We start from the raw sequence: 27,830 nt of genomic DNA on the forward strand, positions 1-27,830 counted from the left end.
CACCCAGTTGGAAGAGGTAAGACTTTTTTAAAAATAGTGTAAAACTAACTTCTCACTCAAAAATGCATCGGCCTAAAACAAATAGCTCCTTAGAACAGAAGCACTTACATTTCTGAGACACTTGTTAGTGTAACTTGTTAGTAAGAAAATAATCCAGGTTCCCATCACCCAACTATTTTTAGATTGGGTATATAGTAATCAGGACACAGCAATGCCAATATCAGTGGTTCCCCAACCACAAATGGAACTGTTCAGCATTACCACAACAAATAATAATAATAATACCATTGTCGACTGGCTAACATATTGGCATATATGTGGCACTGTGAACATATTTAGATAACAAGACATGTAATTCAATTGTCTGCTTTAAGGTACTTATGTAATATATACACAAAAAGACATCCAGGAGATACAACCTTCGCACAGCTCCTATTGGCTTAGTCAAAGAGAAGCTTCCTTTTGGCTCACTTGGTAGACCCCTTCTGCCTGCAGACCACAAATGTTTGAATTTGAGTCTTACTGAAGTTCTCTCTGGTGGCTGAACTTGCATGTTTGCTCTGCAGCAAACTGCTCAATGTCCTACTTTTGACTGGCAGGTAAGCTACAAGCATTTGGGACACTTACTGTTTGATAAATCTTACAAACTCCCATCTTCTGTAGCTTAGCGACTGAACAAGAGAAGGGTTTGAGCAAACAATTTAAAGTACTGTAGGGTCACAGAGATTTCTTAACATTTCTAGCTGAGCTGGGAGCTGTCACTAGAGTGTGACAAAGCAGAGACACACGTTGGAGCTCTTAAACTTCCAACGGAAGCACAGCACAGCGATTCTATTTTTAAAGAAGAGCCCCAATCCAATTAGGGAATTACTTTTTACACCAATTACTCCACAATGTTCTGGACTGAGTATTTAGAGTCTGGTATTTTCACGAGTGGATAAGAACTTCTTATGTAAAATGCAAGAGAATTTAAATGAAAACCTACAAGATACTTACATTGAATGCACCCAGAAGAAATAAAGTAGGCTGCAAACCCACTGAAAATATTAGTCGTAATATCGTAGAAGCTATTAAAGCTCGGATACCATGGGGCTTAGGAAGAGCTATAACTATGGCCAAAGATATCAGCATAGCTGTCCAGAGTAAGCCCGACAAGTGGGGCTCTAGTGTACCTAGTATGGAAAAAATAAAAGAAGATTAAATATTCCTAACTACCAAATATAACAAAGCCAAGATTAGCCAGATAAATGCCATTTTAATGTTATTACTGTGCAATATCACTAACCCACCTGTTCAGCCATTACAGATTGATGAGTGGTGAATCTGAGTAACAGCATCCCGGGTACATTTTAATTAAGTATATTACCTGAACACGTAAAGCATTGTGTGTCAAGCATCATCATTAAAGGAGTCTTCATTTTGTTGTGCGTTACTTAGACACATTATCATTGGAAAACAGAGAAGACCGATTTTCTAATGCACTCAGTAGCTTCCCTGAATGGGAGGGGAAGAGTGACAACAGAAATCGCTGGGCCTACCCTTCCTATTACTCCTATCCTACCCTTCCATTAATTTTTTTTTCCAACTAAAAGCTTTACCAGTTTTTGCCATCTCTGGTATTTCTCGTTCTCTTTGGAGCGTCCCATGCGCCTCGCTGGTTATGTAACATCAGCCAAATACACTTCAGTTAAAAAGCCATAAAAAAAACCCTGGCCTACAACTCTAGCACTCTGTGGGGCTACTTCAAACATGAACAACCATCCCTTCATGACAAAGGCCACATAAAAATAGAGTTGCATGTTTCCAAATCATTTGTATCTCAGCAGGAACCAGATTAGAGGGAGAGATTCCCTAAACTTTGTAGCAGTCTGCAGCTCCTGTGCCAGCACTGAGGGGATTGTTCCATCTCAGTAAGCACGTCAACACATGCACAACGAAGGCTTTTTCAAACAAGACTGGGAGGGGAGTGAAGGAGAGTTATGCTCTTCCATATACAAAGAACAACCATATACTTTCATTCTGAATTACTTATTTTAGATTAATGAAAAACAACAGAAGAATGAACAAAAGCCATGTCCCCCAGAGAGAGCACAGTGTGTTCAAAAACTTCGGACAAAATGCCTGCCATGGCAGAGCCCTAAGGAACAAAGGTGCAATGCTCAAAACAGAGGCATCAGATTTGAAAGGGACATATACCACAGGAAGGGGAAAGCAGAGAGAAGGTACAAAAGACCATTTAGGAAGTGAATATCCTCGGCATTGGAATTCCAGTGAGAGGGTAGAATGCACTTTTAAAGGATCTAGCCACCTGTTTCAGTGTTAATATTCTGACAGTTATAATAAAATCTAAAACATGAATATATTCTCTCTTCAGTTTCAGCCATTCACAGCAGGCCTGCATATCTAGCTAGAATTAAAGACACCTTCAAGGTTGCCTGCAGTATGTGCTTTTGAAAGGCCACACCACAGGCTGCTCATCAGCATTAGAATAAGTGGAATGGAATGCTGTTATTAAAGGGAACTTTTAAGACTGCCCCAGCAGCATGTTCTGCTGCCTTCTCAAAGTGAGTGGTGTGGGAATAGAAAAGAGATTAGAGTTCAGGTCACAAACTCATTCCTCGCTGCCAGGGACAGTAAGGGCTGGGAGCATAGAGGAAGCAATGTTTTAGCCCCTGGAAAACAGAGTTCCAAGTTGGGAATGACCAATCTTTGGCCAAAGCTGAGTGGTTCTCAGTGAAGACATGTACACTCCTAGTCATAAGAGGTGTCAGGAGTCTGTTGCACATCTGCTGGCAGAAAGACATGTCCGTTTTCAGAAGTGCTATGCACCTTCAAAGATCAATGGAAGATTCTCGGCATCTTGGAAACCCCAGACACTTATTTAGACATGGATTTAGGTACCTAATTATAGGCATTCAAGTTTGCAAATTTTGGCCTTCAACACTGTGATAAATCTCACAGTATTATGCACTTAGCAGCTCAGAGTTCAGCTGGCCTGAACCATGTAGAGACACCATAAGAATGGCCATACTAGGTCAAAACAATGGTCCATCTAGCTCAGTATCCTGTCTCTGTGCCAGATGCTTCAGAGGGAATAAACATAATAGGGCAACTTCGAATGAACCATCCCCCGTCATCCAGTTCCAGCTTCTGGCAGTTGGAGGTTTAGGGACACTCGGAGCTTGAGGTTGCGTCCCTTACCATCTTGGCCAATAGCCATTTATGGACCTGTCCTCCGTGAACTCCTCTAATTCTTTTTTGAATCCAGTTGTACTTTTGGTCTTCACAACTTCCCATAGCAACAAGTTCCATAGGTTGACTGTGCATTGTGCGAAGAAGTACTTCCTTATGTTTGTTTTAAACCCGCTGCCTATTAATTTCATCATTGACCCCTGGTTTTTGTGTTATGTGAAGGGGTAAATAACACTTCCCTAATCACTTTCTCCACACCATTCATGATTTTGTAGACCTCTATCATATTCCCTCTTAGATATCTCTTTTCTTAGCTAAACAGTCCTAGTCATTTTTAATCTGTCCTCATATGGAAGCTGTGTTGTACCCCTAATCACTTTTGTTGCCCTTCTCTGGACCTTTTCCAATTCTAATATATCTTTTTTGAAATGAGGTGACAAGAACTGCATGCAGTATTCGAGTTGTGGGCGTACCATGGATTTATATAGCAGCATTATGATATGTTCGGTCTTTATCTATCCCTTTCCTAATGGTTTCTTGCATTCTGTTAGCTTTTTCACTGCTGCTGCTCATTGAGCAGATGTTTTCAGGGACTACCCACAATGACTCCAAGCTCTCTTTCTTGAGTGGTAACAGCTAATTTGGGGAAAATGAGTATTTTCCCCTAAATGATCCATTTTGAAAAGATTAAAGCTGTTTAACAAATCAAGAGTTTAAAATGATTTTATATAAATAACAAAGAGAGGTTTTTTAAAAGCGTTAGATGCTTCATGAGGTGTTGAGAATGTGCAAGATGAAGTCCCTAGAAGTTAAAAGGCCAAAAAAATGGTTACCTGCCTTTTCGTAACCGTTGTTCTTCAAGATGTACTACTCATGTTCATTCCATTCTAGGTGCGTGCGTGCGCACCCATGTGCACAGTTGGAGATTTCTGCCTTAGCGGTGGGCTGTAGGGTGGGCTGTAGCGCCCTCTTGAGTGCCGCGCTCGTGCGTTGGTATATTAGGCACTGAAGGTATTGCCTGAAGATACTATGTCGAGCACCCAACAGTCTGAGCTCAGCCACGACCAGGCCGACCGGAAGGGGTGCAGGCGCTTGAGGAAAGAGCAGGGGGGTGGATCCTGGGAAGTAACTGGGATGCCATCCTCGGGCGCATCCTCAAAACCCCTGCTTCTGGCTTCCTTGGCCTCTGGAAGAACCAGGATGGGAGGAAGAATGGGAAGACGAAGGGTGATGTCATTTAAATCCTTTGTCTCTCTCCTTTCTGTAGGAGTTGGACTGGGGGGCACTCCAGGACCTTGACGGAGGTGGCGGGGGATGGAAAGGCATTCTAGCCTGCTGAGGGGTGTGAAGGCCCAAGGAACGGAGGGTGGCACGGGAGTCTTTAAGGCTGTGGAGTTGTGTGTCTGTCAGCTCCAAAAAGAGCCCTGCTCCCTCAAATGGGAGGTCCTGAAGGGTAGTTTGCATCTCCTGGGACAGCCCAGAGGACTGTAACCAGGAGCTGCACCTCATGACCTCTGTGGAGGCGACTACCGTGGCCGCTGAGTCCATAGCATCGCAGGCTATTTGGAAGGTGCCTCTCGCCACCGCTTTGCCCTTGTCCACCAAGACGGCGAACTCCTGTGGGAGGCCCTCCTTAAACTTGTTGATGGAGTCCCACAGGTTGAAATTGTACCTGGCTAGCAGGGCCTGCTGGTTAAACACCCGAAATTGCAGGCTGGCTTTCATAGAATCATAGAATATCAGGGTTGGAAGGGACCTCAGGAGGTCATCTAGTCCAACCCCCTGCTCAAAGCAGGACCAATTCCCAACTAAATCATCCCAGCCAGGGCTTTGTCAAGCCGGGCCTTAAAAACCTCCAAAGAAGGAGATTCCACCACCTCCCTAGGTAACGCATTCCAGTGCTTCACCACCCTCCTAGTGAAAAAGTTTTTCCTAATATCCAACCTAGACCTCCCCCACTGCAACTTGAGACCATTGCTCCTTGTTCTGTCATCTGCCACCACTGAGAACAGCCGAGCTCCATCCTCTTTGGAACCCCCCCTCAGGTAGTTGAAAGCAGCTATCAAATCCCCCCTCATTCTTCTCTTCTGCAGACTAAACAATCCCAGTTCCCTCAGCCTCTCCTCATAAGTCATGCGCTCCAGACCCCTAATCATTTTTGTTGCCCTCCGCTGGACTCTTTCCAATTTTTCCACATCCTTCTTGTAGTGTGGGGCCCAAAACTGGACACAGTATTCCAGGTGAGGCCTCACCAATGTCGAATAAAGGGGATCGATCACGTTCCTCGATCTGCTGGCAATGCCCCTACTTATACAGCCCAAAATGCCGTTAGCCTTCTTGGCAACAAGAGCACACTATTGACTCATATCCAGCTTCTCGTCCACTGTGACCCCTAGGTCCTTTTCTGCAGAACTGCTACCCAGCCATTCGGTCCCTAGTCTGTAGCAGTGCATGGGATTCTTCCATCCTAAGTGCAGGACTCTGCACTCGTCCTTGTTGAACCTCATCAGGTTTTTTTTGGCCCAATCCTCTAATTTGTCTAGGTCCCTCTGTATCCGATCCCTACCCTCTAGTGTATCTACCACGCCTCCCAGTTTAGTGTCATCTGCAAACTTGCTGAGAGTGCAGTCCACACCATCCTCCAGATCATTAATAAAGATATTAAACAAAACCGGCCCCAGGACCGACCCTTGGGGCACTCCGCTTGAAACCGGCTGCCAACTAGACATGGAGCCATTGATCACTACCCGTTGAGCCCGACCATCTAGCCAGCTTTCTATCCACCTTACAGTCCATTCATCCAGCCCATACTTCTTTAACTTGCTGGCAAGAATACTGTGGGAGACCGTATCAAAAGCTTTGCTAAAGTCAAGGAATAACACATCCACTGCTTTCCCCTCATCCACAGAGCCAGTTATCTCATCATAGAAGGCAATTAGGTTAGTCAGGCATGACTTGCCCTTGGTGAATCCATGCTGACTGTTCCTGATCACTTTCCTCTCCTCTAAGTGTTTCATAATTGATTCCTTGAGGACCTGCTCCATGATTTTTCCAGGGACTGAGGTGAGGCTGACTGGCCTGTAGTTCCCCGGATCCTCCTTCTTCCCTTTTTTAAAGATGGGCACTACATTAGCCTTTTTCCAGTCATCCGGGACCTCCCCCGATCGCCATGAGTTTTCAAAAATAATGGCTAATGGCTCTGCAATCTCATCCGCCAACTCCTTTAGCACCCTCGGATGCAGCGCATCCGGCCCCATGGACTTGTGCACGTCCAGTTTTTCTAAATAGTCCCGAACCACTTCTTTCTCCACAGAGGGCTGGTCACCTTCTCCCCATACTGTGCTGCTCAGTGCAGTAGTCTGGGAGCTGACCTTGTTCGTGAAGACAGAGGCAAAAAAATCATTGGGTACATTAGCTTTTTCCACATCCTTGGTCACTAGGTTGCCTCCCTCATTCAGTAAGGGGCCCACACTTTCCTTGACTTTCTTCTTGTTGCTAACATACCTGAAGAAACCCTTCTTGTTACTCTTAACATCTCTTGCTAGCTGCAACTCCAAGTGTGATTTGGCCTTCCTGATTTCACTCCTGCATGCCTGAGCAATATTTTTATACTCCTCCCTGGTCATTTGTCCAATCTTCCACTTCTTGTAAGCTTCTTTTTTGCGTTTAAGATCCAATAAATTTTCCAGCCAAACAAGTCCAGAGTCTTGGCATCTTTATTTTTCGGCATGCTACTCGCCTGTCCCTGCCTGGCCCTTTTGTTGACGGGGATACTGCTCGAGGGAGAGTGACAGATACTCAAACCCCTTTGCGGGGACATAGTACTTCTCTTCTGCCTTCTTGGAGGTAGGCGGGATGGAAGAGGGGATCTGCCACACAGACTTGGCAATTTTAAGGACCCCCTGGGTGGACAGGCAACACGACCCAGGCCGGGGTGGAGGAGGGTATAACATTAAAGAGGTCAGACTCCTCCGCTAGCTCCTCAACCTCCAAGTTCAGGTTGGCAGCCAGCCACTCTTTTGAGCAGGGCCTGGTGCTCCTTGAAGTCGTTGGGGGGTCCGACGCGGGTGCCGGCTGCGCCGGGGGCAGCTTGTACAATGCAGCCAGGGAGGAATGGTGGGAGTACGTAGGTATACCCCACGGGTTCCAGTACTGCCACTGAGTGGGCCACTGCCACAGGAGCCACGGTCTCGCAGGCCGGTGGTGATTCGCTTTTTCTAGGCGAGGGGCTGAACTCTCCTTTAGGCTCGGACCACTGCCCTTCTGGTGATCAGGGCGGAGCTGTAGATGCCTGATTCTGCTGACTGACCCTTGTCGGCGACCGGTAAGGAGAGGGCGAGGACCAGCTCCTGCCCGAAGAGGAGCCAGAGACCAGTGCCATGACCAATCCCACACTGGGGGGGGAGGGGGAAATCGATGCCTGGGAGACTGTCTAGGTGATGGTGATCTGCACCGTGGCAAACTCTGGCAGGAAGCCCGACGATACCATGGGTATGGGGATTGGCGTCGCGACTCAGGTGTCCCGTGCCTTGCAGGCGGAGACCTTGGCGTCAGGGACATGCGCCTTCTAACTGGGGACCGAGGCTGCAGTGCCAGGGTCCGAGGCCACGGTGATCTGGGGACGCTCTGCTACTTTAGGGGGCGGTCCCATAACCGGCTTGCCTGGAGATGCTGGGGCCTTGGCCGGGTCCGTCGCCTGGCTTGGTGTCTATGGTGCCTTCTGAGTTCGAGGGCGAAAGTTTTTGCAGATCCTGTACTTATCCTTTCTGTGGGACTCCCCCAAACACTTTAAATAGCTCCCATGGGGGTCACTAATGGGCATCAGCCGGCTGCACAATGAACATGACTTAAAGCCTGGGGAACTTAAAGCTCCGCTCCGAGGCAAAGTCCCAGCCGGGACTCTAACTCCTAAACAACTACTCTAACACTAAACTTAAAGGTCTAACTAAGTACCCATCAATTAACAACAAAGGAGACAGAACAATGGACTGTAAGAACCACTAACGCTCTTGCAATACAAGACAAGGCGCTCTGACCAACCATCACGGGCGGTAAGAAGGAACGGAGAGGGGGTAGAGTCGGCATCACCTAATAGACCAATGCATGAGCGCAGCACTCAAGAGAGAGCTACAGCCAACCCTCCAGGTACCGCTAAGGCAAAAATCTCCGATGACACCTAGAATGGAATCGATATGAGCAAGCACTGGAAGAAGAAGGATTATTTCCTTTTCCCATCTTACTCAGAACCCTGAGTTCCTTTCCATTAGAATCAAAGGGGTGTAACTCATAATCCCATATAAACTGTTTATTAGACATTACACAAACAGCCATAAAATCAGACTTTTAAAACTTAAACTTCTGATCTTTGAAACTAGACATAGAAATTTGGGGACTGTTTGCTTGCACTTGCTAAATCTTTTCAACCACCGGTGAAACCAGTACCCAGACAATTGCACAACGTTTTACTATATCTTGTGGCAGAAGAGAGAATTCCTGCAGAAACAAGAATCCTACATTCCAGAATTTATCCCAGCTCTTCTCTCCCAAACAACTGTCTCACCAGAATGTCAGAGATCTTGGTCACATGGGACGTACTGTCTCAATGCCCTCATTGGAGAAGAGGAACATCATTTTAGATCCCCATTTAACTTATCTGTGCTGATCTGCCTCTACCCCACTGCTCCTGTAGCTCAGCATCAAATCCTAAATTGATAAATTAAGGCCCTCTAAACTGTAGTTCACCTTATTCCTTTACTATTTTTGTGGCATCCTTTCTGGTGGCTTTCATTTCACACGTAGGGCTCACTGGATTTTGGGCTTTAGTTGGGCTATGGTTGAGATGTATTCGGCTGAAGCTTTGAAACATACAACCCACCACACCACCAGTAAGAGATCTGAGGAGTGGCAAGATGGATCAGAAAGGAAAGCTCAATTGGAGAGAGTACATATCTGCATGTTACCTAGATCCATTTCATATGTACATTATGCCTTAGATATTGCAGCAGGGCCAGTGTCAGAATGATGAAAGAAAGGGAAGCAGAAGTTTGTTCATCAATCACCCTCTCCTGGATGAGGTTTTATTTCTGGGGTTCTCGTTCACCCCACTTTACAGACGTGTGGCAAAAGCCTCTAGTTGCACATTTCTTCCATGCAGTTTTACAAGCGGTGAACTCTCTATATAAAATATAAACACCCAACATGGCATCTTCAATTTCTCCATAGCTTCCAGCTGTGTGTTCTGGCTAACATGACCCCATGTGTCTCTTCCCCCTGGGGAGTAACCCACTCCTGTAAGGTGTTGAGCCCAAGTACGGTCAGCTGAATCCAATTAAGCCCCAGCTGGAAGTATCTCCCTGAACTGGCTCTGAACCCTGGCTAGAAATGATCACCCCAACCCTACGTCACTGTTTGATTCAGCAGGGACCGCACAATCCCCTCAAGATCTGCATACCTCATCACTAGCTTCTTCTATAGCAGTGATCTTAAGGACAACTTTTAAAGTTCTGTGAAGTGGGCTGAATGACAGGTTGCTGCAGACTAAGGGAGCAAGCTCTTCCTCAATCCTCTGGGCAACTTCTCAACTACAGCATGTTGAAGAGGCATCCCAGTGGATGGGGCAAAAGAATGGCATACATAAATCCTAGGCTCTAGTTCTGAATCTTCCATTGTCATATTATATGGTATTGGGCAATTCACTCCTCTGTGACTTACTTTCCCCACCTGTAAAAATGGGGATAATGTTGCTTGCCCACCTTTGTACAGTACTGAGAGCTACTGCAGGGCTATGTCGAAAGAACATTATTAAGATGTGAGCTAGAGAAAAGTAAAAAATAAATGCTCTTCATATTGTTTAGCAAAATATACAGTTATGAAATAAAACTTGAAAGCAGCACAGACACATAATTATTGCTGATTTCTTTCTTGGGTAATTTTTCCACGTAGACAGAAATCAGACCCGATATTTTGCTTGCAAACATTTCCGAAGTAGTTTGTATTAAATAGAAAACAGTGCAATTCAATCCTGTTACAACCCCCACCATTTTCCCCTTGCAAGTATTATTTAAAGCAATATTAATGGAGTAATAAAATTGTACAACAGAAAAAAAAGGATCACAATTTTAATAAATCTCCCCCGCCCTCCAAAAGCCAATTTCCACCCTCATTTACACCCAAGTATCCTCACTGAAGTTAACAGGGTTACACCACTGTAAGTAAGGGAAGAATTTGGCCTATTGCATCTAATCTGTTCAGATGTTTTTTTTTTTTTTTTTTTAAATGTCTCAAATATTATTAGTACCTCCTCGGACTCCTTTGAATGGATAGAAAAATGCTACGAGTAGATTCATAAGGACCGCAAGGTTAAATGAAATACTGCTCCAGAAGGACATGTTGCGAGAGCACCAGTACAATACAGGTTGAGCTGTGAAGGAAGAGAAAAACGTGAGTGTTTCAAAGACATCCGAGGCTTGTGGTAAGACAGCACATCTCCATCAAAGCCCTGTTTATTTACACTTTGCAGAGAAGCACAAGAGCAACTGCAGTAAAAAACAACCACTTGTTCTGAAGTTTATTTGATTGGCTTTCAGACAAAGGACCAAATGTTAAAACAGACATTAGCTTTCGGTATACAAATTACTTTAGCAGCGGCATGAGAATGACTTCAAAGAATAGGTTGTCTCCCAAGAAATCCCTGCACATAGAGAAAATAGTTAAGTTTTCCCCATTATAGTTTGCACTCACTAAATCCAAAACCCTCCAAGTGATTAGGAGCGTGAAAGTTCGTATGTGTTAGCAAGGGTGAGAGTATTCTGGCTGCATCCCTCTTTGCTGTGCAGTTCTAGCTGCTCTCATTCGCTGGCTTGTCTACACTAGACTTTCTACCATTCTTAAATGTTCCCCTCTACTGCAGCAAACTGGGTAGCAGCAACTGTAGGATTGCCTGTGTAGACTGGCTGTTGGCGTTTTAGTCACTGTGTCATCTAGCCCTGAATTAACGTACAAAATATAGGGTGTCCACATTGCAGTAAGACAAAAATTTAACCAAGATGTTAAATACATAATACAGCTTCATAGCATACCAGCAATAACACCATGGTACCCCAGAGACATGAGACAGCAGCCAATTGGGCTTCTAATTTAGTACACTACTGTAGGCCAAGGATACAAACGCTTTCTCCCAGAAACGTAGCTACATAGTACTATGCCGGTAACTAAACAGCTGCACATTTTAAAACTCTTATTTAAGAATGTGTACGAAACACTAAAAACAAACACTCCCCCCCCCCAAATAAAACAACCCCTAGTCCTAATTATAATAATCTCTACAACCAGAATTAAGGAGCACAGATCAGAGCTAAAGGACTCATTTTCTGAAATGGTCATGGACCCATTAAGATGAAAAGGAGAGCACTCTGAGAAGCTATCTTACAATAAATCCATCTGCATCGAATTAAAATCCCCTGGAATTTATCTACTGCAGGCATACTGCCTGGTGGTGGGTGCTCTGCAGAAGTCGGTAGTTCTTGCAATCTAAGAAAAATACTCTCATTAAAGGGAAACATGTCAAGCATCCTCCTGCCAAAAAGGAAAAAGTACATACATAGAGATGTCATGGTGCAGTGAAAGGAAAGGAGCTCACAGGAAAGTTGAGGGAAGAGAGTTAAAAAAAGCATAACTCATGAGTTACATATGAGAATAAAGTAATGAATGCAAAGACCCAGAGCCTCACAACATCCATCTCTCCCTAAGCCCTAACAAATCATTCTCCTTCTTAACAGGTATTCTCAATGTTATTAAGAGGCTAAAGGTGGGTAAAAAAAATTATATAATGCCTCATTATACACTGAACTGAAATGCACATAAAAGGCAAATGTGTTGATGAGCCGAATGCTAAGGAATGGCAAATACTAAGGTATGCAGTCATCATAAAAATATCAAACTTCATTGCACCTAAACCTAGACACATGCAAGACCTCACTGAAATTATATACATCAACACTTTGGGTATATGATGCATTGTTCTCCATATTCTTTTTGTTTTTAATATGCTTTAAACGGAAGGCATTTGTCACCAGCTGAAAACCTGTTTGTACGGAATTAAATTCAGTACAGAGGGTCCACACAGAGCCACAAACACTACCTTGCACCTGCATTCAGGATGTGGCACAGGCTTTCTGCCCTGTGGAGAATCTCACCCTGGTTTTGGTAGGCTTGCTTGAGTGTTTACTGAATCTAGAATGGGAGACTTGTAAAAAATGCTAGTAACTTGCTACCTGACCATAGGGGGAAAATGGATGCTTTGCCATCAATGATTTTGAAATCTATTGCAAAGCTGAATGTACTACGAGTTAATGTCCTGTAGTACCAGCTCATGTTGGAACACATCTTACTATTCCAAAAAGAGACGATCACTGAGCAGTGCCTACCCTCCCTGTACCCAACCAGCACACCTACATCTAAGATGTATATGCAAGTCTAAAAGATCAGAAGGCAGATCTAAGTCTCTCAGGCCATGTCTACACTTACCGGGATTGACGCTGCTGTGATCGATGTAGTGGGGGTCGAAAATTGACCGCACAGCGCTCTCTGGTCGACTCTGGTACTCCACCAGAACGAGAGGAGTAAGGTAAGTCGACGGGAGATGCTCTCGTCATATATACAGCGCAGTGTATATACACCGCAGTAAGTCGACCTAAGCTACGTTCACTCCGGCTACATTATTCACATAGCTGGAGTAGTGTAACTTAGGTCGACTTACCCCGGTAGTGTAGACAAAGCCTCAGAGGCCTGGAATTATAATTTTAATGAAACTCTTTAGTTGGAAACCTAGAGTTAAGTTTCAACCAGACAAGAAACAAAACACAACCAACTTTATTTGAATGATTATGTCAATAAATATAGTTGACCACTTCCCCAAAGTGTTTCATATTATGCATTGCTAACTATATTATATGTAGAGCAGTGCATTTCTTGTATGATTCTTAAGTCATTCTGGGAAGATGCTTACACAAGATTCTGATTCTATCAAAAATATAAGGCTATTGTTAATTGTGAAATAGCTAGCTGCTCCATTTAGTATTCACCAGACAGGTCAAATACATTTCAGGGGATTTGAATAAGTTTTAGACTGTATCTGATCCACACATAACTTTCATGCTTTCAAGTAATAGGATTATAGTTTATTTTTATCTGTTACAAAAATAACTTTTCTAAGTTTATCCCAGCAGCTGGAACCATATATTCAGTTTTCATTAGTCCTCTAGGGCTTAAGATGCTCAACTTTCATTGACTCCATTGGGAGCTCTGCACATAAGTCTGAGGGCAAGTTCTGGCTGTTAATGTCAAGGGAAAGTCTTGCAAAGCAATTGTTATCACATTAGTTTAACTGGCTTGGGTCTCTCTGGAGCTCCAGGCAGACCGTGATAGTTTATAGTTGTACAACTTATTCTGCAAACAATTCCACTGCCTATGCAATTCTACATTTCCTCTAGTAAGCATAGACAGCAAAGTATTTCATTTAGAGGGGCACTCTGGAGCACTCTAAGCACGTGCATTAATAACTAGAGTCCAGGAGGGCAACATTTGCCAACAGATACCACAGTTATTCCCAGCACATAGATTAGGAAATAACCGCATTCTCTCTGATACTGACAAAGTGTCATTGTTGGCAAATGCTGACTTTTTAACGGTGACAACTGTACAAGAGCCTCAGACAGAAATGCATGTTTGTTTTAGATAATCCGAATAGAAATATTAGTTTAGAATTTTAAAATATTGAGGCAGAAAACAGATTATGTTCTAGTCTTGTATGAAAAATCACACAGTAAAACTAACCTCAGTGTAACTGTGAAATATCTCTATTTGAGAATACTTGTTTTTTAACATTTTTTTTTTTAAACACTATTGAGTCGCAACATAATGTTACACTGCAGGAGAGCTGGGTATTTCAAATACAATTCAGTGTCACTACCACACTGGGGAAAGATTCGCTATGAAATCAAGATTTAGTATTCTGAAGACCTTTATTATAAAACACAACTTTTCTTCAGCCTGAGACGTTAGTATTTCCAACCTACCTCTCAATTTCTTTTGCCAGTTCATTTCATTGAAGAGGTCTTCTGATCTCAAGAAGAAATCATTGATCTTACTGCCTTGTTCATCTCTTTCTGTGGTGTAGTATATCCGTAGTTTAGATTCCTTGGTGAGGAATTCGCATATACTTGGCACAGGGAAGACTATTTGCTCCATTGTACGGTCCAATCTAACAATCTAGACAATACAGATTTTTGAGTTTGCAGAGTTGTTTTTTGTGCATTGTTTCAAAATAATGGGAATGTGGTAATGTCAGATACTTTTTAAATGTACTGAAATTCTACAATTTAAACATCAAAACCATTGGATCCGTGGTTTATTAGAACATTATGACAGTAATTTACTACTTACTTTACATTGACCTTGCATTACAATATCTTTTATACTCTTACCATGGCATTACTGTTCTAAGCTAGGATTTTTAGAAGATCTAAAGGAGCTAAGTACTCATCTCCTTTTGAATTTCAATGGAATTTGGGTATCTAACTTAGTCACCATAGAAAATACCAACACACTCACACTATACAAGCAAAATCAACTATTGTTTTATATATAGGAGCTACTTTTGATTGCTGTTATCTTATACATTACACAAGTTTTTAAAAATCACCCCATGACATCCAGTTAAGTTTTCAAAAACACTCCAGTTTGGCTTAATGTCTGTCAAATCTCATTTTGTAGGAAAAAAGTGTTATAAATATGCTCTAATTTTCCCTATGGATTCAGTGATAGTATTGGCCAAACCATATTCTCTTGATTCAAGTTGCACTTCAATTTGCAAGTAGGCTTCTCTGCAGTTCTGCCTATAAAACTGAGCCAGAGTCAGGGTATCCACTCAGACAGTTCAAAAATAGTTCCCCTGGAAGAGGCAGGAAAAAAGCCCTACACCCACACGAAGGACAGAATAATCCACACCTAGGTGGCTAGTTTAAGACAACCACCAGAATCAAAATGCACTTAACAGAGAAACTGTTTTTAAGGGGAGTCTCCTCCCAGGAAAGTGATTTTTTGCATCCTTAGGAACACCCAATCCAGCATGAACTGGCATTCATGATTTCCTTCTTTACCTCAATCTGTGCTGTGTGCTTGGCATAGAACTCCAGAGCTTCATCTCCTTCTATCTGACCTCCAGGCTTCAGCATGTTCTGCAGCTCTTTGTTATGACGAGCCAACTAAAATAAAGGAAGGCAAAGGGAGTGGAAGACGCAAGATGTCTCTCTAACATTAATTTCTAATTTTTGGTGGAAAAAAGGAACAGTACATAGTCAGCTGCTAAGAAGAGGGCAAAGTTGGTAGAAGGTTTGTTATAGTTCAAGCAGGCACCATTTAGATCTATTTTGGGAGATAGAGTGTGACTAGAGGAGTTGCCTTTTTTGTTTGATATACATGCTGTATTCCTCCCTTCACAAGTTCTCCACTATCCTGTCTGACTCGAGAAAGGTTCTTTGGGGATTCTGGTACAATGCACCCTTCCACACACGTCGTCTCTCAAGTTGTGTGCAGGTAGGACTTTAATAATTCAAGTACCTAAAGGAAGGATGGTGGAAGATTTTGCTTCTACTAATAGTAGTGGCACTAGCAGCAAGATGGTACTACAAAGCTTTAAACTCAGACCATTTTAAAAGTGGCAGAATGGTGGTTTGATCTACTCATGGGCAACACCAACAAGGAATTCCTACTGGACATATCCAGTATACTATGAGCTCTTGCTTACTCCTTCCATGGTCTTGTATTGGTGTTTGGAAAGTACAACAGGATTAACAAATGTGTTTAGACCAGGTTCCAGTAGAGTGGATGGAGACAGAGCAATACTGGATTGTACCACAGCAGAGACTAGCCGGTGTAATATTTTTAAAGAAAATAACACAAATTCAAGAACATGGCCAAATTGTGCCAACACTTCAGATATCGGTGGCTGTGGACATTAGAGGAAGGGATGGAATTCCGTTGCCTGATTTAAATACTGTATCAGTGATGAGAATTACATATGGGACATAAAACTAAAGCACTGGATGTAAATGATAAATAAGTAAGACCTATTATCCCAGTGCCTTCAAGATCTTGAAACGTGCTATTGGGAACGTCATCAGTAAGGACAAAGAATCTGGCAATTCCCCATTATAAAAGAACAAAGTCCTTAGCTGCTCCTCTCATTATTATACATGTGCAGAATTTCCATTTTTGAATGTGTTAGGGTAAAGATTAGGTTTGACTCCCATTGGAAATTATGGGGATATAGAAAGAAGAGAGAAGGATACTGTGTTGAGTTCCACCATGAACCTCTTGAAGAAGAATTCTGTCCTAACTACAAAGACATCAGTTGGGAAATTAAAGCAAATCTCAAGAAAAACTAGATTACTTACTAATCTTCACTCTTGTACACATTAGACACTGCCATAGCTATAAATGCAGTTATACCTGATGAGCTAGTATGTAAATGTTGTGCCCCACGTTCCTAGGAGATGCTGCAAGATCTTCACCATTCTCTCCATCCTCAAATTCTACCTCACCTTGCATATATGCCTTCTTTATCACTTCCACCTAGGAAGAAAAAGCGAGAAAGACACAGGCATCTGAGATTTAATAATAACTCAGATTTTCAGGTTAAATTCTGCCAATAGCTCTCCATTCAGAACTCCCACAGAAGTCAATGGAAGCTTTAATGGGCCGCAGGTTTAAAACAAATAAAAGGAAGTTCTTCTTCACACAGTGCACAGTCAACTTATGGAACTCCTTGCCTGAGGAGGTTGTGAAGGCTAGGACTATAACAGAGTTTAAAAGAGAACTAGATAAATCCATGGAGGTTAAGTCCATTAATGGCTATTAGCCAGGATGGGTAAGAAATGGTGTCCCTAGCCTCTGTTTGTCAGAGGGTGGAGATGGATGACAGGAGAGAGATCACTTGATCATTACCTGTTAGGTTCACTCCCTCTGGGGCACCTGGCATTTGCCACTCTCGGTTGACAGGATACTGGGCTGGATGGACCTTTGGTCTGACCCAATACGGCCATTCTTATGTTCAAATATACATCCGAGCACTCAGTGTACGGCCATCAAGCATAAAGCAGAAAGCCAAGACTCATGAAGCAGGAGACTGATGAACTCTGCTTCGTATCCTTAGACCCTCTCAATCTCTGAAGGGTAAATTAACTGCTCTAAAGGAATTTTAGATCTCCCCCCATTTTCATGTAATATATTCCAGTTGGTACAAGCTATACAAGATTTTTACAGCTGGCATCTGCTGTCAATTTTTTCCTACATCAGATCCATTTGACTCAATGGAAGGAAAACCAAAGTAAAGACTGAAACTTTATCCTCAACTCACCCCGTTGTTCCTGGATAATACAGTGCTTGCAGTATGTTGTGCCATGCTCTGATCTAAAAGTTTCAACTGTACTTTGAATTTTCTGGCTTGTTTTTGTCTGTTAATATATAAACAGCCCTGGGAGATGGCTAGAGTTTACTGAGCAGCTTTTATACCATCATAAAATTGTAATTCTTTGACATTCTCTCAGTCAGATGGTTTACAGCAGTAAATTTCCTGGAATAAAAGATTCATATAGTCCAGGGGTCGGCAACCTTTCAGAAGGGGGGTGCCGAGTCTTCATTTATTCACTCTAATTTAAGGTTTAGTGTGCCCGTAATACATTTTAATGTTTTTAGAAGGTCTCTTTCTATAAGTCTGTAATATATAACTAAACTATTGTGGTATGTAAAGTAAATAAGGTTTTTAAAATGTTTATGAAGCTTCATTTAAAATTAAATTAAAATGCAGAGCCCCCCGGACCGGTGGCCAGGACCCGGGCAGTGTGAGTGCCACTGAAAATCAGCTCGCGTCATGCCTTTGGCACACGTGCCATAGGTTGCCTACCCCTGATATAGTCCTTCCCTTTCATTATACACTGGCAAAGCTATTGCTCTCTCTCCAGTAGTCAGTGTTGCCTCCTTAACCACTTCTGCAAACTAAAATGGGCCTGTGAACCAATAGCTATCCTTTCCATCAAATCCTGGAAAGCTCTTCCAAATTGCTAGTGACCTATGGCACAGACCACTTGTTACTGACCTATGGTACAAGATCTAAAGTTTGCCCTGTAATCTTAATCAACCACGTGGCACTACAATGGGTTCCTGCTATGCTGCCAAGCTACTTTATGGACGTCGGATGCTTAGGAGTGGCACAAGGAACTTACCAGTTCTTTTGGTCTCATATTGTAAAGTATTCTCTCTGCGTTCTCGCTGTCATGCCTGCTCTCCATGATTGCCAACAGTAATTTGGAGGCATTGTTCTGGTGGAAGGAAAGAAGGAAAACGCCAGTCACTTCAAAAAACCTCAGCAAAAGCCATCTGAACTCTAAAATAGAGTCCTTTGAGCCCAGCATCCAGTAAGTCAACAGCACCCATACAGCTAAAACCCTGCCCAACACAGAATATTTACAGTAGTCGCTGTGAAGAGAAGTCAAATGAACTCAGTAAAGCTTTTGGCTTCAGTTTCCTAATATTTTTAGAACTGCAGAGTTGTTTTCTTTTAAAGTGACTGTAGCATTAGTAGATTTTACTACTCATGAGCACTGGGCTCGCATTTAGTCATGATGCTGTAGGTTAAGACAAAAGACAACCAGATTAAAGATTAGATCTACTTTACTGCTTTTTAACTGAAAATCATTCTGAAACCCGGTCATGCCAAGTGATACAGGGAGGAAATAAGAAAACACCACAAGGCATCAGACTACTTGAATATGAACAATAAGACTAAAATCTATCACAGTTGATATTAAAAAACAACATTGTAATAAAGGTATTTAATTTGAAAGAATAATGTAAATTGATTCTAAATTTCAAGTCTTTTTTATTTAGAAGAAGAAAACAACCCATGGTACCCATAATAATGCCATGAGTCCACAAAGAAAAGAACTAGAAATAGCATTATAAAAGAGGGGCCACAAGTAAAACAGGAAATATTGCAGAAACGTGTTGTTGAAGTAGAGCTACTGTGTATCTACAGCAGCTTTAAGGTAACTTCATAGCACACTTTGATCCAATATGAGTTGTTAATTATTTCAGCATAAAGTCTGAACTGCCTATGAATGACATTGAATAATTCTTGATCATGAGACTGTAAGTACCAATATAACTTGTAACAATAGGAACAAAGCATTAGGAACCTAAATATGTATCGGGGGAATGGCATTTTCCTTATACCTGTGGCAGTCTGACAGAAAGTTAGTATGGTATTTATCAACAGTATTGTATTTCTAATATGGGAATTAGCTTAGGCTCTCTTGACTGGGAAAACATTTTTTCAGATTTAGGGTGTTTATATTGGACGTTGCACTGGTATTACTGCAAGGGTTAAACAAACATCTGTCTCTTAAAACTCATCTTTTATATTTTTTTCATTCAGTTGTCAGGCAGAATCCCACAACTCAATTTTATAACAGTTATGACCACAGTGAGATATTAAAAAAAAACCCATCTGACTTCAGCTATAGGCTCTTGCTTCATCCCATTGGCAACGTATAGCTCACTGTAGAATATCCACTTGCCTTCAGTTCTAATACAAGGTCCATCCTCTTTTTCCCCAAAGGGTTGATGTCATTGAGAATTAATGCTGTGATGATATCAATACCGTTGGATTCATGTGTAGCAATGCAGTTCTGTGCAGAGAAAATCATCATTGTAAACCACAGTAAAAAGTAACCTAGCTAAACAACAATTTTAAACACAGGTTTACCCAACCATCCCTAACCAAAGAGAAGAGTCACCTTTTTCTCATCTCCCCTCAGACAGGTCAGATGGATGAAAGGAATTTTTCAATTCAGTAAATGGATTCAATATAAAAGGCTAAAAATCTCTAGCTTCAAATGTGACTACAATCATCTCTGTGATGACCTACCAAAAATGACTGGGCTGAGAAAAGCCCCACAGCACAGCACCTGATGAACTAACAGCCAGCAAGCACACTTTGGCATAAACGCAGAGCTTACTGCTAAGGGAGAATGCACTGTTTTAATAAAGGTATGGGAGGTTTATTTTTTTTTTAACCCCCATATGCCAAGTTCTTTTCAAACAGCTAATATATGTTTCCATAATTTCTAGGCTTGCTCTTAAAATTTTGTGCCTCTTACTCAAAGATTTTTAAACTTGGCAACCTGCTTGCTGGATTCACAATTTTGAATCTGTTTGTGTGTCTATTTCCAGTTGCAAATATGTACAAAGATAATTATTCCACCTGATATGCAGTCTGTTCTGCAGAGATATACTTTCCTATTATGATTAACTTACATGTACAACTCCATGAATGCTTTCCCATAGCTGCAATTTTGTTTTATTGTTGAATTATCCCTCAGTATGTTTTGTTTAGCTTTACTGTGAATTACATTTAAGTGCACAAAAATGATATAGTATATTATTAAAGTGACAGCCTTCCATTTAATCATGGTCAATTCAGCTTCTATTTTTAATGGCCCTTTACATATGTTAATGAAAAGAGAATAAGTAGTATCCGGTAGTACTGAACAAAAGCATATTCATTAAACTACCCCCTGCTATGGTCTCAGCATAGCTGCAATTATCCATCATCGTATGGTGTATTATTTTAATAGCATACAGTGTACAGGTTTCCTTGAAGGAAAATATTTAAAAGGCCATATCTCTTTCCTATACAGTTAGAGATGGCATATACATCCTGATGGATCATTCTGCACTGTGCATACAAGAGGCTTCAATAAGATTTAAGTTGGAAAAGGAAGCAGACATCCACATTTGTATATACAGATCTTGTTTTCTAAGCCGATTGAATCCATAGCTGGACAACTGGTCTGGTATAATATGACACCCAGCACCGTAAGTTTTGTTGGTAATGTGTATGTAACAAGCACTATTTGTTAGTGCATACTAGAGAGTTGGAGGGGTTTGAAATATTTTGCCTTCCCTGGCTAACTCAGTCAGCGTCCACCTACAGCAGCTATCCATTTAGCATGGATAAATCCAGACATTTACCCCTTATCCTGTTCACTGAAACTGTTAACAAGAACCATGTTTAGATCAGGGTGAGGGACGGGGCTGCTTTGTAGCTTGGTTTTAAAAAACAGTTGCGCCATATATAAGGATATTGAGATCCAGGTGGTAAACTGGAGCAGCAGAGCTATGAGATATATTTATCATTCACTTTTGACTACGTCACCTATCCTCCGCTCACTAATGTGTGCCCCGGAACGCATTTTATTATCTCTGTCCCTGAGTAGCTTCAAACACCTGCTATTTAAGCAAACAAAATCAAGCTACCAGAGAAATCTTTCCTCCTCCTCCTTCACCCAAAATTATCTTAACTCAGAGGCATCGGATGAGCAAGGTTTGGTCCTGGGTCACGAACATTTTTTTTTTTTTTTAAACTGTGATGGGATGACTGGGATAACTCACTTATGGCTTCACCACTCATATACAATGAGACCATTTAAAACCTCTACACCATACTACAGTTATCACATATTCCCGATTTACCATTGTTCCCTGTCCATGAGATACTGGTATTAGTCAGTACCACGTTTAAACATTCTTTCAACACAGTTTCAGAGAGTTTAGAGAGGGCTTCCCTTATCACCCTGCCAAATGCTTGTCTAGAACTTTACCTCATCTATTACCCGTGTATATATAATGTGAGTATAATGAGCCCATGTGTCAGTGAGGCAGAACCTAGGACACACATAAGCCATTAGAACCAGTAGTAGTAGCAAGCACTTATCTTCAGGCAATAGAGGGGGACACAACACATTTAGGCAGCTTGTCACACACATCTCCTGTCACAGAAAACATCTGAAGTCCACAGGAGTTCAAATCCTCAAATGGTTACTATTTCCCCAACAACTCTACTGCTCATCAGTGGGGATAAACCCAGGACTTTCAGCACCAAAGCACAAGCCTCTCCCCCACTTGTGCTGGAGGGCGCCGGCTTTCTTTCCCCACAATCTGTGACAGGTGTTTGCTACACCAGCAGCTTGGCTAGAAAAGGATTCAGGTTGCCCAGTTTGCCTAAATATCCTATATAAGGCAACACAAATCCTAATCTACTACAAGGATGCTAACTGAGTTTTATTTTTATTTTATTCCTAGGGAGAAGGAGAAAACAGTGAGTCCTGTACATAGAGAAATAAATCTTGATAAGATCATACAGTTAAATATCACCATGGTCAGGTGAGCAATATAAATGGCATCACAATGGAATTTATAGCTGATGTAATGGATTTTGGGGGCCTAAATGCAGCAGCACAAACATCACATGCGTGTGGAGGATGGGTCATTCTTTCTATGGCTGTGGCCACATTACCTGGTTTTCGTGGCACGGTCCCTGACAGTACTCGGTCAAACTTTCCAGTGTCTGGTTGATCAGTGCTACGTTTTTCTCATTTATATACAGACCAAGAAGCCCAAGTCCTCCAGTCGTGCTTCCACAGATACAGTCCAGAAACTGCAGTGTCTCACACACCAAGTTATAGTTAGTTTTGTTGTTTTGACAGCGTAGGAAGTTCTGTAGTTAAGTGTCAAAGAAGAACAACAACAACATAGAAAATGAACTTTAGAGTGTAATATTTGACTAGATTCACTGGATTTAAGTTTACACTTTGTGATGTCAATGCTAATTTTTAGTATGGTTGCATAACAGAAATGCCTCAGGGAAAAAAATATGTTTTAGGATTTAAAGAAAGCTTTATTTCTTGTACAACTGTTGTAAAACTTCTTTCACTTTCTTTGAATGCACTGCTCTCGCTCACTTTCTCTCTCATGGCCTGCTGGCAACAGAGTAATGTGTGTTATGTGCTAGAAGAGAATGCAGAATGTGGGATACACTTGATTCTATGGACCATACAGATATAAGAAAACTGGCATTCATATTCATATTTCCCCCCAACAATCAGAGAAGAATCTCTCTCCACACAAAAGACCTTCCACTAGAGTGGAGAGAAAGCAATTCTCTAGTTCTGGGTTTCATATCACCATATGCAAGTGTCAAAGAGACACCTGACTGCAACTCCTCAAATATAATTTTCTCAGTTCCACTTCTTCCAATATAATTATAGCTTGAAACTGTTGATTAGGAACAGTTCTTGCAATAACATGTCACATTTAACAGCATGGGTTAAATATGCTTGATCTTTTATGTATTCCAAGGCTTCCCCCTTGGAAATACTTGATTGAAGAGGACCAATTACTGAAAAATAATTTCCCAGTGACTCAATACTATTTGTCAGTACATTCCCAGTGGCGTTCTGTAAGAAGGAACTGACAACCCCACTGTTTTTTCCTAGAAGTTTCAGCATGACACTTCCCATCTAGCCTGCTTCTAATGAGTTATACAACACTTGACTTCAAAGGCCAATCTCCACACACCCCGCCCTTCCTCTCCTCCCCCCCCCCCAAAAAAAAAAGGTATTAGAGGAACAGAATGTATTGGACTTTGGAACAGGCAAGGTCTCTTGCCTACAAGTTTGCAGAGCACCGTTGCTAACTGACTGCTTCTAGTGATTGTCCAATGACTTTTTTCTTTTTAAGGCAAAGACTGAGATGTTGCCAGATTCAACAGAAGGCTAAGATAAAAAGGCAAGCACTGTAGATGAATGAGGATTAAAAGTGACAATGATTCAGTGTACTTCACCTGATTGCTCACTTAGTATCTTGACTTTTGATTAGTTTTCCAGGCAGTGAAAAAAGGTTGGAGGCTACAGAGATCAGAGCTTCCAAAAAAAAGCTCTGAAACAAATACTTCCACTGGCAGGAAAATCTCTCAGTGGAAAGGGATTTAAACCTTCCATTTTGTAGAAGCTGGACTATTAATAGCATTAGAATGTCTCTACAGGATTTTTAGCCCAGAGACAGCAAGAGTAATAGGAACAAAAGAGAAAACAAAATATGATTATACAGGTTGAATGCAAACTTATGGAAGACTAAACTCCTATGACCATAGTGGCATATTGCCTGGTCAAGAAATCTCAGTCAATCTATAGGCCAAGGTCTTTAACCTAGGAGCTAAAATAGGTGGCAGAATACAAGAAGTGGGGGACACAACTCTTGGGTTAGCAAAGATGTGAACAGTAACTGTCAGACAGTAAGGATGAAACTGGGCTCAAGTCCACAGGACTATGCATCTAGAAAAGACCGTGAAAGAGTCCCAGAATCATTTGCAGAACATTTAGAAAACCAAGGACAAAAAAAAAATATTCTTCTTGTCAGGCTACCTGAAGATATGGACAGCAAAGATCTGGTCTTCAGAGACATGGATCCAAACCACCTTAAAAAGTTACTCAGGAGTGGTTCTCAAACTTTTGTACTGGTGACCCCTTTCACATAGCAAGCCTCTGAGTGTGACCCCCGTTATAAATTAAAAACACTTTTTTATATATTTAACACCATTATAAATGCTGGAGGCAAAGCGGGGTTTGGGGTGGAGGCTGACAGCTCGCGACCCCCCATGTGGGTCCCGACCCCCAGTTTGAGAATCCCTGCTCATGAGCATTTAACACAGAATGAGCCCACTAGATACTTGGTCCATGGCAGGAAGCCAAAAGCAAAAATAATTAGCTCCCACAACTACTGAGGCCAGCAGGGAATGCTGCAAGCCATGTAGAAGATGAGCACCTTTAAATATTAGAAGAGGGGATTTCTGTGTTCCTTTGGGAATTCAATAGGAACGGATCTTGTTTTTTCCACCTCACCCCTCATCACTCCTCTCCTAGAACTAACCATTGAAGGCTTACCTAGTTCTACAACTGGATGCCTGGACTTCATTGATTTTATTACACATTTTATGCAGCATCATATACACCAATTTTGGAACGGATATCTACATAGAGATGGGTAGTTGCAATGTGGATTGGCTAAGCTGTGTCTGTATGGAATTGCCTCCAAACGTCTCATAAATGTATACCAGGATGTCAGAGATCTTGTCTGTAAATACAGACCTCTTAATCAAGATGGGACCTGACCTGGAGAAAGTATTAACAGTAAAAAAGCCAAGCTCAGCTATTTTCAGAGTATTGGGTTGAGAATTATTCCTGCTGAGCTAGGATGAATAAAGAGGGGTTGGGGACAGAAAAGAGCCAGGGAGAGAAGAGAAAGTGCCTTCACGCCATATGTGGCGGCCATAGACAGACTTCATTTCAGCACAGTTTTTGTCAAGCAATCCACAAAACATCCTGTTCGTTGGGATTTGAAAGAGATGAGGGCATGCATGGCTCTCTTAGGTCAACTGAGGCTGTACTGGGAAAGTGGCACAGATTAGAGAGGTTGATGTGATGGCAATGACTTAATTCTACATGCATATCTGCCTATGGTACCTGTAGATCCCGGTTGTGGTTTTCACAGAGTAGCTGTAAGAAACGGAGAATGGGCTGCATTATTGTAATCACAGCACTCATCTCCAAGTCATCTTTGTTCTTGTCTGGTGCAGACTGTGGTCCATCTGCAGCTGAATAATGGTCATCAGGATCAGCTTCCCTCCTGTATGTATTATAAGCCTTTCTTGTAGCAGCAGAGGCCTCTAGCAACTGATCTCGGACTTCCTCTGTAATTTGCGTTGTGGGCTCTTTCACTAGAATACATGAGAATGGAACATATGAAAGACCTTCCACCTGGTAATCTGAACAAAAGGATTAGGGGTGGGAAAAAAATCTATTCACACATTTCCTATTAAAGTTCTACACACAGACCAGCTCATCACCTTCATAACCTTTTCAACACGCATATTTAGTACAATGAAAGAGACTGGGTTTAGGATGATAGCATGTTACCCTTTTCAACAAATCACAGTAAAGTTTTTAATCCTTATATTAACCTGTTAGGGAACAGATCACAGGCACATAACACCATTAGGAGTTTTAGAAGAAGACCTGTTGTGTAAGAAGCTATTTCTCCAGTCCTGGGTTATTTTTAGAAAGGCACTGACCATAACCTACAGTCCAGGGCCATTACTATCGATCAGATTTAGGCAGCATCTCAGGCTAGACAAGTTGGAAGAGTCCCATCTCAAATACATTTCATCATTTCAATAGTACAATCTCACAAATGGATGGAGAGAGAATGATGCTCTTGAGATCCCAAGGCAGGATATCACTGATCTCTTAACTTTGCTCTGTGGATCACAGCATTACTGCATCAATCACAAGGAGTTCAATAAGTACAGTGCCTTGCTCCCATGTCACTTTTCAAAGCAAAGAATCGGAGATTTACCTCTTTTCCTAACTGGTGCATCTCTGTCTGAGTCCTCATCTTTCTTTTTATTTCCCAAGTCACTGGTGTTTACTGTGACTGTAGCCTTGATTTCTTGTTGTGCCACCTTCATGCGGTCATAGAAAACCTTAAAGAACTTTTCAGATTTCTTATCTTCTGTTAGTCGGCAGAAGAACGAATGCTACCAAAGAAATGGAACAAGTATATATTTTATACAGAGGCTTGAGTCAAGAAATTATTTCACCTGCCCTTATATCCAGTGAACTATGGATTGAAGGACTAAAAATTTAATTAGCTTTCAGCACAGACAGAACTCTAGAGGAACGAAGACTAGATCTTATAAATAAATATATAAATAAATAAATAATGGAGATATCCCATCTCCTTGAACTGGAAGGGACCTTGAAAGGTCATCGAGTCCAGCCCCCTGCCTTCACTAGCAGGATCAAGTACTGATTTTTGCCTCAGATCCCCAAGTGGCCCCCTCAAGGATTGAACTCACAACCCTGGGTTTAGCAGGCCAATGCTCAAACCACTGAGCTATCCCTCCCCCCCATCTTCTAGTTAAGGAGTCCAAAAATGTGTCTCAGTTACATTAGCTTTGTTATTAATATTTCCAAATATACTTTTAAAGAAGGTAGTGCAATTGATCATGTTATCCCCGGTACTTTTATATGGTACACTTCTCCTTGTACCTTCCAGGTAAGCACAATGGAATATCTTTATACATATTTGGGTCTCAGCTCATCGAAGCCAAACATTAGCAATGAAATATACAGATAACACTGTCCTTCCTGCACTCCCTGTTGAGTCAAAATGATCGTGGCTCATAGGTTTAACATTCAACACTAATCTCAGAACCCTAAAATGTACAAACAGGACAAAGATTTCCCCCCCCCCCCCCCAATTTGGAGTTTCTGTGCTTTGATCGGTCTGCTGCAGATCTATTTAAAAATATATATATAAAAAATCTTAATTGTCTCTCTAACATCGCTTTAGAAGCAACAAAAAAGCTCAAAGTATTAACCAGTTTTTAATATTTGTTGTTAATTTGTTTTTCTGTCCATACATGTAGAAAGACAATTTTTCCCCTGAGACTGAGGAGAATGCAAATCATATACAGGTCACAAGGAGCCAACACAGTAAGCAATCAGACAATTTCTTATGAAACCAATATGCCGTTACATAAATCAGGATCAGAGCTTACACACGACTGGAGGATGAACTTGTAAGTGGGTCACCTTATGCAGAGTATTATGAAATTAGTTAGCATTCTGTAGCGGCTCATGATCCAACAGCTTCCCATGATGAATAGGGACGAAGTCTGA

The 27,830-nt window shown here is 41.8% G+C and overlaps 1 protein-coding gene across 1 annotated transcript in view; it reads right to left on the minus strand.

The window, feature by feature from the left end:
• ITPR1 (inositol 1,4,5-trisphosphate receptor type 1) overlaps positions 1–27,830 on the minus strand; it is a 249,083-nt gene that overhangs the window by 33,009 nt on the left and 188,244 nt on the right. The window contains exons 44-53 of the mRNA XM_065407748.1: positions 26,503–26,683; positions 25,611–25,864; positions 22,607–22,807; positions 19,827–19,937; positions 18,474–18,569; positions 16,702–16,824; positions 15,351–15,455; positions 14,268–14,460; positions 10,490–10,612; positions 997–1,172 (exon numbers count right to left, since the gene is read on the minus strand). Of these exons, the coding sequence (XP_065263820.1) occupies positions 997–1,172; positions 10,490–10,612; positions 14,268–14,460; positions 15,351–15,455; positions 16,702–16,824; positions 18,474–18,569; positions 19,827–19,937; positions 22,607–22,807; positions 25,611–25,864; positions 26,503–26,683 (1,563 nt within the window). The remainder of the gene's footprint in view (positions 1–996; positions 1,173–10,489; positions 10,613–14,267; positions 14,461–15,350; positions 15,456–16,701; positions 16,825–18,473; positions 18,570–19,826; positions 19,938–22,606; positions 22,808–25,610; positions 25,865–26,502; positions 26,684–27,830) is intronic.

The sequence above is a fragment of the Emys orbicularis genome, chromosome 7, assembly GCF_028017835.1.
Source record: "Emys orbicularis isolate rEmyOrb1 chromosome 7, rEmyOrb1.hap1, whole genome shotgun sequence".
NCBI classification, from domain to species: domain Eukaryota; kingdom Metazoa; phylum Chordata; order Testudines; family Emydidae; genus Emys; species Emys orbicularis.